The sequence below is a fragment of the Piliocolobus tephrosceles genome, chromosome 13 (genome assembly GCF_002776525.5).
Source record: "Piliocolobus tephrosceles isolate RC106 chromosome 13, ASM277652v3, whole genome shotgun sequence".
Classification (NCBI taxonomy): Eukaryota; Metazoa; Chordata; class Mammalia; order Primates; family Cercopithecidae; genus Piliocolobus; species Piliocolobus tephrosceles.
Window position 1 is genome coordinate 7,652,650 of NC_045446.1, and position 9,345 is coordinate 7,661,994.

The window sequence follows — 9,345 nt, forward strand, 5'->3', positions numbered from 1 at the left end:
ACACCAGGCATGTTCCCCCCATGCCATGCTGTTCCCCTCACCTTGGCTGCCCTCCCAACTCCTCCCTGCCTCTGGAGATGCTCTGCTATTCAAGACTTGGCTCAGGCTCCAGGTCCTCCCTGGGCCTTCTAGAGCCCCTGGTTCTCACTCCTCCGAACACTTCCAGCCTGGCTGATAGGCCATTGCATCCTAGCCTGGGGTACAGGTGGCCAGCACAGGTGTGGGGGTCAACTTCCAACAAGCATGGGTAGGTCCCTCTGCAGACCTTGGGCTGCGAGAGGCAGGGCCTTGCCCACTGCAGGGGCCCTGCACAGGGCTAGGCACAAAGCAGGTGGGTGTCCACCAATCCAGTATCCAAAACCCTGTCGGTTCACCCCCACCTCTGTTGAAGGAAAGCAACACTGTGATGGAGAGGAGCAGCTGTGGATTCAAATCCTGACTTGGCCACTTTCTAGTTGTGTGACTTGGTGCATCTGCCCTCATCTCCTCAGAGACACAAATGGCAACACCTCCCTTCTTGGGTTACTGTGAGGATTAAATAACAAAACCTCCAAGAAGCAGAGCCAGGTGTCTGGAGAGTGCTCAATGGACGTAGTTATTATTATCATCAGCAGCAGTGCGGGGCACGTGGTGGGCATTCAGGGATGATGGCCCTTGTGTCACAGCCGACACACTCTTGACCAGTGAGTCCTCTCTCCTCCCTTTGTTGACTCCTGACCATCCACAAATGAGGTTCAGAATCCTCCATCCAGCATCCTCCCTGGTCACATGGTCCCAACCTTTTGCTCCACCCCCTTCTCTGTCCCCCAGCAGTCCATGCTCCAGCCACCCTGACACTGTCCCTGGATTCCTGGCTTACTGACACCTGAGCCTACGCACAGGCCCTCCCTTCTGCATAGAGCACGCTTCCCATCTTGTGGACCCCAAGGGTTCCGAGCAGCCATCGAGGCTGAGCTCCTACGACAACTCCTCCGTGAAGCCTCCCTCACTTTTCCATTACCAGTGAGGCCTGCCACAGCCCGATTCGTACTCTGATCCTAGCACACATGAAGCGTGTTGCCATTTGGTAACAGTCTGTCCTCCACTAGACTGTGAACTCCACCAGGCGGGGAACCAGGTCTGATTGCCTCTGTGTCCCCAGAGACCACTTAGCACAGAGTCCAGCCCATAGCGGCTGTCAGCAAATGCTGGGCCCAGCCTGCCACCCACCCACCACTCACTTGGGGGCTGGAGGCATTACACGCATGCGGGGCACATGGGACTTGTGGGGGCAGCTGAGCAGCGAGGTTTATAGAGGAACCCAGGGTGGCAGCAGGAAGGATGAGTGTCTGAAACTGGGTTGGCAGGCTCAGGGCATAGCCAGCCTAAGCTAGGGGTCAGGGGCCCCTGACCCCTTCACTCCCCCAGGGGCACACAGTGTCAGCGGCACGATGTGGGATGCCCCAGGAAGGGCAAAGCCATGGGGCTGGGCTCTCCTCCATCGACCCAGGACAGAGCTGGTTCTGAAGGCCCCATCAGCATGACTGGGGTGGAGATCTTGGGGACCTCCTTGGGGGGCCACAGTTGGGGGAAAGGGCACAGCCCGTCCAACATGTCCATCTGGTGTGGCTGTGCCAGCAGGGAGTGTCCCACATGCAGAGCTCCCTCTGGGCTGCAGGAGGTGGGGACCTGGGTGGGCAGGTGGGCACAGCAGCAGGGGGCCCCAGGGAGCCTAATCCAGCGGACCCTGGAAAATGAGGCGGACGCAGCCATGCTCGCCGGTAAGCCAGGCCCCGCAAAAGGGGCAGGCGGCATGGAAAGCATGGGTGCCGTGGGGCAGTGGTGTCTGGGCCCAGTAGCGGGCAGTCTTCTCAGAGCAGACGTGGCCGCAAGGTGCAAAGGCATGGCTAGGCGGCCCAGGGTCCAGGCAGAGGCCGGCCTCCTGGCCAAGCCATAGAGGCACATAAGGCCCCACGAGGCGGCAGAGAGGACATTCGCGCTCCTGGGGGCCCCGCTCCCGCCGGCAGCCCCAGCCGTGGTAGCCGTGGACGTGCCCGCAGCGGACGTAGACCCAGGGCTGCTGTTTGTCGGGTGCTGTGCGGCCACGGGCTGGGCTGGGGAAGGCCAGAGTGCTGAGGCCCACGGGGCACTGGGGCCGCGCTGCATTTGCCTCCTGCCGCTGGGCCTCCAGTTGCTTCAGTGTGGGAGCCCGCAGCAGCCCCGCCGGTGTGCGCCACAGCAGTGTGGCCCCACACAGGTCGATGAGAGAGCCGTCCTGCAGCACGTTGGACTCGTTTTCCACCTGCCAGAGGCAGTAGAAGGGCCTTACTGCCCAAGAGGCCCCAGCCGAGCCACGGGTCCATCCCACGGAGCCTCCCTGGAGAGGACACCCTGGCTGGCAGGGCAGGCAGGGCAGGCAGGGCAGAGGGGCAAGGCAGGCTGGGAGGCCAAGCGGGCGGGCAGGTGTACCCCAGGCACATGCTGACCCCCCCTCCCAGCGGGGCATGGGCCTTGGTTTCTCCATCTGTCTAATCAGGAAGTCTGGACCCAGACAGGGTTTTTCTAAAATAAGATGTTTTCTGAAGTGCCCTCCTCCTGACAGAGGCAGGAAAGGCCTCTAATAAGGAATGCTGGGTACTGAGCTCAAAGCTAACAGGGAATGCTGGGTACTTAGCCCAAAGCAGCTATCCCAGTAGTAGTTAAAAGCAAAAACTCAGGAGCTAGGCTGCCCAGGCTGAATTCTGTCCTTACCATTGACTAACTTTGTCCCTGGTCAAGTAACTTAACCTCTCTCCATCTCGGTTTCCTCATCCTCAAGACGGACTGCACCTTCTGGCATCTCAAGTGGTTCTCGTGAAGATTAAATGAATCAATGAGGCCTGCGCGGTAGCTCACGCCTGTAATCCCAGCACTTTAGGAGGTTGAGGCGGGTGGATCACCTGAGGTCAGGAGTTCCAGACCAGCCTGGCCAACATGGTGAAACTCCATGTCTACTAAAAATACAAAAAGTTAGCCGGGTGTGGTGGCTCATGCCTGTAGTCCTAGCTACTTGGGAGGCTGAGGCAGGAGGATCACTTGAACCCAGGAGGTGGAGGTTGCAGTGAGCTGAGATTATGCCATTGCACTCCAGCCTGGGTGACAGAGTGAGACTCCATCTCAAAAAAAAAAAATTAAGAAAAATAAACAAATGAATCATTCAGTGTAAAAACTTAGAAGAGTGCATGGCAAATACTGCTTAAGAAGAGTAGGCTTGTGAAACATTCACATGCATCATTTGACCAAACAATGCTTCCCCAGACCTCCCCACAGAGTTGACGCTCTGGAAAGAAAAGCCATGCTTTTCTCTGAGGTTTTGCATCTCCTTGGCCAATGTGCTCATGCCTGAAGAGCAACGCGTGGACCGTTTGAGGAGCATGGCCACGTGACCTTGGGCAGCCCCTGCCTCTCTCTAGGACTCACTCTGGGCTCTCTAACCTCAGCTCTCTGATCTGCACAAGGAGTTGCCACTAACACCTGTGTCAGAACTACTGTAAGGACCCTTTCCTCCTGAGAGAGAACAGTGCTGAACCCGTCTGAATGTGACAGACATGCTACAAACTGCCAACACTTTAGGCTATAAACTGCTCACACATGGGCCAGTGTCACTCTCAAGAAGGTGTGATTTTTTTTTTTTTAAGCTGCCAGCAGCCTCGAAGCCACCTGGGACTGCACAGTATGTCTGTGTGTGCCTTGACCACATCAGCCCCTGGACCTCCAGCGGTATGCACGCTATGCTTGGGGACCCTGGTCTGTCTGCCTGTCTGTGGCACATGCCAAGAACTCCCTGGGCCTGGGATTCCCCAACATGGAGCCTGTTGGGGCTCCCTGGGGCAGAAGGACTAGAGATCATCTCCTGGCTTGGGAAGGGGGATAGGCAGCTTGTGAGGGCCTGGCAAGGATGAGGGTGGGGGATAGAGCAGGCCACCTACCAGCTTGCCCCGCTGCTGGGCTGAGCGGCTGTCCCGCAACGTGTACACATTCCCACAGACCGAGATCTCCCGCCAGACACCTGGGGCTGAGTCCTCGGAGAAGCCGCCCGCTGGGTGCATCACCAGAACTCCATTGGTGGTCAGTCCATCCATCAGGCCATCTGGGGTCCGCCATTTGGCCGCCCGCTCCTGGGACCACATAAGGGATCAGATCACATCCCCCAGGGGCCCCCCAGCAGGCGACGTGCCAGAGGCACTGCCCCCCTACCCTCAAGTTCAGAGGTGGCCCAGAGAGGACTGGCATTGAAGCTGCATGTCTTAAGCGTCTCTCTGGGCCTCACTTTGCTCATCAGTTAGCTGGGGTTGCTAAGCCCTGCCAGGACCATCATTTGGATTACTGTGGGCTGGTTCATCACATCAAGATGCTGCACCTCCCAAGCCTACCCCTTGCCTCACAGATGAAGAGTTGGTCCCTTCCTGGGGCTCACTCACTCCAAGGAAGATGTTGCTAGAGGCGTCGAAGCCAGCTGCATAGATGCGGGCAGTATAAGGCGGCCGGCGGTCACAGAGGATGCGGCAGGCGTAGCGGGAGATGGTGCTCTGGGCGGAAGGGCCCTCGGCAGCCCCTCCTCCAGGGGACGTGTCTGTTACCACAAAGTCAATCATGTTCTCTGTGGAGCGGCCGATCTGTGAGGACAGGGAAAGCAAGCAGCGACCGCATGTACACAGGGGACTCTCATAGGCCTCCCCACCCAGAGTTCCGGCAGCTGCTCTGTATGCAAGGTCACCAAAAAAGGAGGCTGCCAGGCCCTGAGAAGGGGGCAGCACCAACTCCTTAGACCTTCTAGGCTCCCAGGTGGGGTCTCCAAGTCCAAGAAGCCATGGCTTGGAGCAGCTTCTCCTTCTCTGTTGCCCACACAGCACTAGGGATCACCCCATCCAATAAATACAAGTTGATTTGCTGATAGAATTATAAGAGGGTGGTCAAATAGCAACTTCTGAGTAACTGTTTGCCATATGCCAGCCACCATGCTAAACATTTTATATGCAATGCCTAAGTTAATCTTCCTGTGGGGTGGGTACTATTATGGGCCCCATTTTACAGATGAGTAAACCAAGGCCCACAGAACTTAAGTGATGCTTCCCCAAAGTCACCCAGTGGTAAGTGATGGAGCCAAAATCTGAACACAGGCATTAGGCCTCTCACATCTGAACCCCTGAGCTGTGTGAACTCCCACAGTCTAGGAGTCTGGAGTTTGATCCTTGATACAGCCACTGACTTGCTGTGTGACTCTGCAGTCAACAGCCCACACTGGGACATCCTGCTTCCTCGTCTGGAGGGAAGCAACTTTCCCATGGCCTCCCATCCTGTAGCCTCACCTGAAATGCTTGCAGAGCCTAGAGGCCTGGTGGCCAGGAGGTGTGTGGAGAGGCCTGAGCATACCTGGAACATGTCTGTGTCACTATCATGTGTATACTCCACTATGACCGAGTGGCTCCGGGATAGCGTGTACGAGATGCTGTGCTGACCACGGTTACTCAGTGCCTGGGGGGAGAAAAAAGTCACTTGCCAGGGTGTGCAGCTATGATAAGTGTAAGCCTGGAGCCAGCAGCTGGAGCTCAAGGCCCAGCAGCCACTCTCCAGAGAGGGGGCAGCTCCATCCTTCGCAGAGGGTGGACAGTGCAGTGGGTGTGTCACATGATTTAAGCCCTACAGTCACCTTAAGAATGGGGTTATCAGGCCGGGCACAGTGGCTCACACCTGTAATCCCAGCACTTTGGGAGGCCGAGGTGGGCAGATCACTTGAGGTCAGGAGTTCAAGACCAGTCTGGCCAACCTAGCGAAACCCCGTCTCTACTAAAAATACAAAAAAAAAAAAAAAATTAGCTGGGCATGGTGGTGCGCACCTGTAGTCCCAGCTACTCGGGAGGCTGAGGCAGGAGAACGGTGTGAACCCAGGAGGCAGAGATTGCAGTGAGCCGAGATTGCACCACTGCACTCCAGCCTGGGTGACAGAATGAGATTCTGTCTCAAAAAAAAAAAAAAAAGAATGGGGTTATCGTTCCATTTTAGAGTTGAAGAAACTGCAGGTCACAGAGAAACTACCCTAAAGGCACACAGCTGGAAATATCAGAGGCTGAATTCTAACCCAAATCCTCTAAAGCCAAAGGTTTTTTCCTTTACCATTGCAGTATGACTGTCACCTCCCACTCTCTGAACCCTGGCTGCCTCTAAGATGGTGCAGCTCATTTTCACCCATTTCCATTGGATGGAAATAAGCAGCACCATCTTAGAGGCAGCCAAGGTTCAGAAAGGTCTGGTTGTTAAGGAAACATTTTGCAAACTGTAAAGAACTGTGCACACTGCAAAGGATTTTTCATCACCATTCTCAGGTGGCCCAATACGCAGTGAGTGATGACACAAAGTGGGCTCTCCTGTTAAGGTGGGGGGCTGTGGGCAGGTAGGACCTGGAAGGCCAAAGACCTGGGCCTTGGGCAGGGAGGGCAGGACCTCAGGTCTACGGGTCAGTTGCTTGCCTTGGAGACGAGCGGCGTGGAGATGTGGTGCATGACGTCTGGCTTCACTCCGTTGGCATGCGGACGGCGGCTCAGTGCCAGGCGGCTTCGCCGGCGGCCCTTGTCCCCACTTGCCAGACACCCATTGTAGCTGTAGATGTTGGGGGTTAAGAAGAAAGGGTTGCAAGAGGAGAGAGAGAAAGAGGGAAAGTGAACCCCTGATGAAACTTGGAGGAAACTGCCAACTTCTGGGCAGATCCTACCTTAATAAACAAGCTCTAGAAGCACCTGAAACTAGAAGACCCTACAATAACAAATCGGTACCTTGGGGAGTGGGCGGGGGTGTCAGAACAGTTTCAAAAGCACTTACATTCAGTTAACCAAGTATTTCCTGGACACTTGAGCCATGCCTGGATGGGTGCTGTGCACTGGGGCAGTAGAGGTGACGCACCACGGATCAGCTGTGGGCCCTCGTGGAGGGGTTCCTCAGCTTCTCCAGGAACCTAGATGCCACCTGCCACACCCAGGCACAAGTCAAGGATGCCATAAGCCTAGAGGAAGAAAAGGGAATTCTGGCCCTAGCATGAGGTTTCTGGGAGAGGGAACACCTCTACTGGGTTTTGAAGAACTAGAAAGGGTTCACCTGTAGCAAATTGTCACTTATCACACCACTACTCAAAACCAAAACGAAAGGAAAAACTGACCCACAATGCCACTACCTCTGTATGTCCACACATGTCAAATTTCCACCTGCCTTTCCATCTCTTGTCCGGAAGGGATGGCTGTGAGAGGCACAGAGGAGGTGAGTCATAGCTCTCATCGCTGCCATGGGCTGCTGCCTCCGTGTTCCTGGCCTTCTTGCTATCAATCACCTAATGGAATCTGTGCAGTGGCCTGCCAGGCAAGTGGCTTTCTGCCCATCTTACAAATGAGAGAAATCAAGGCTCAGGGAGGTAAAGTGACTTGCCTCTGGCTAGTAGGTGAAAATGTCCAGATTCGAGCCCAGTCTCTCTGACTCCAGAAGCCCCTCTAGGTGGAGGCTCACCCTAAGCAAAGGGCCCAAGGCTGGCAGGGTCTGATGAGATCAGGTAATGGTGACTTTGGTGGTGAAGTATGTGGGGGAGATGACGCTGGTGGGAGGGCTCTGAACTCCAGGCTGAGGACATTATTTTGTAACCAGTGAGGTGCCAGGAAGGTTTGGGAACAGGAAGTGACAGGACAAAGAGCTGCCAAATGCAGACAAGGCCATTTGAATCAGAATCTTCTAGTGAGTTTGTTAAAATCCAGATGAGGCCAGGCGCAGTGGCTCACAACTGTAATCCTAGCACTTTGGGAGACCAAGGTGGGCAGATCACTTGAGGTCAGGAGTTCAAGACCAGCCTGGCCAACATAGTGAAACCCCGTCTCTACCAAAAATACAAAAACTAGCCAGGCATGGTGGTGGGTGCCTGTAATCCCAGCTACTCAGGAAGCTGAGGCAGGAAAATCACTTGAACCCAGGAGGTGGAGGTTGCAGCGAGCTAAGATCGTGACACTGAACTCCAGCCTGGGTGACAGAGCAAGACTCTGTCTCCCCTCCCGCAAAAAAAAAAAAAAAAAAAAAATCCACATTCCCTGGTCCCACCCATTGTGACTGTGATTCTGTAGGCTTGGAGAGGGCCTGTCAATGTGTATTTTCAGTGCCCTCCAGCCAGCTCTGATGTGCAGCCTATGTGGACTCTGCTGTGCAAAGGGGCTGCCAGGAGGGCCCACACCCGTGGGTCTGCAGCCTCCCACATTAGTGGCCTTGCCTTGGGCTGGAAAGCCAGTCCTGCCTTTGGGATATAAAGCAGCTGCTTTTTCAAGGCAAGCTCTTCCAAGGGAGACATCACTTTTGCCCTTGTGAGCTCTTCCCATTGGGGGCGGGGGTGGGCAGGCCCTGAGGTGGGGCAGTGCAGGACACAGGCTTGGGACACGGATGGGCCTGGCTTAAATCTGGCTCTTCCACTTATCACATGACCTCTGTAAAATGGAGCTAATTTTTTAGGACCTACCCCGCAGGTTCATTTTGAGAACTAAATGAGACAAAGCATTTAAAAGTGCTTAGCACAGAGTTTGGCATATTTATAGGAAGCCCTTGATAAGTGTTCGCTATTACTGCTTTTTCTTGTGTGTGTGTGTGTGTGTGTGTGTGAACAAACAGCCATTTTAAAAAAATAATCTTAATGATAATATAACTTATCAAATAGTTTCTTCAGGACTGATGGCAGAGAGAGGCCAAAAGGAGACCTAGATGGGGGAGGAGGAAGAGGGTCTGTCTCTGGAGAAAGATCTGAGTGGATGGTGCAGGGATCCTGGTCAGGAGAAGACCAGGAAGGGATGAGGTTGGCCTGGCCGCCAGTTCATGTTGCTTCCTCTCTCCTGGCCTTCGCTTTCTCATCTGCAGTGTGCAGGTCAGCTGTGGCTTAGTGAAAGTGCACTAGACCTAGAGTAAGAAAGACCTGGGTCCAAATCCCAGCCCTGCCACTTACCAGCTGTGTGCCCTTGGGCCAGTCACTTCCCCTCTCTGAGCCTCGGTTTCCTCACCTCCTTCCTCACAGCATCTTTGTGAAGATTGAAATGAAATAATGTCCATGAAAGGGCTTGGCACAGGCCTGCCTCCCAGAACACTTGATATGTGCTGGGTGCTGTTCTATGTACTTTACAGAAATCACTTCATTCATTCCTTCTGACAACTCTCTGAAGAAGGGATTATTAACATCTCCATTTGCGGCTGGGCGCGGTGGCTCAAGCCTGTAATCCCAGCACTTTGGGAGGCCGAGATGGGTGGATCACGAGGTCAGGAGATCGAGACCATCCTGGCTAACACGGTGAAACCCCGTCTCTACTAAAAAAAAAATAC

The 9,345-nt window shown here is 54.7% G+C and overlaps 2 protein-coding genes across 6 annotated transcripts in view; one reads left to right on the forward strand and one right to left on the reverse strand.

The window, feature by feature from the left end:
• The window catches only part of LOC111533669 (pyruvate carboxylase, mitochondrial-like), a 1,148,173-nt gene that overhangs the window by 476,668 nt on the left and 662,160 nt on the right, over positions 1–9,345 (forward strand). The gene's annotated exons all lie outside the window — the stretch shown is intronic.
• Positions 571–9,345, reverse strand: part of PELI3 (pellino E3 ubiquitin protein ligase family member 3) — a 10,966-nt gene continuing 2,191 nt past the window's right edge. For 2 of the 5 annotated variants that reach the window (XM_023186154.2, XM_023186156.1), the window contains exons 3-8: positions 8,975–9,046; positions 6,486–6,615; positions 5,392–5,493; positions 4,440–4,634; positions 3,948–4,136; positions 571–2,281 (exon numbers count right to left, since the gene is read on the reverse strand). In XM_023186154.2, coding sequence (XP_023041922.1) covers positions 1,712–2,281; positions 3,948–4,136; positions 4,440–4,634; positions 5,392–5,493; positions 6,486–6,615; positions 8,975–9,046 — 1,258 coding nt within the window. In that variant the 3' untranslated portion in view covers positions 571–1,711. Of the gene's footprint in view, positions 2,282–3,947; positions 4,137–4,439; positions 4,635–5,391; positions 5,494–6,485; positions 6,616–6,834; positions 7,827–8,974; positions 9,047–9,345 lie in introns of those variants that run through there. The other 3 variants (XM_023186157.2, XM_023186155.1, XM_023186158.1) reach the window with 3 other exon arrangements.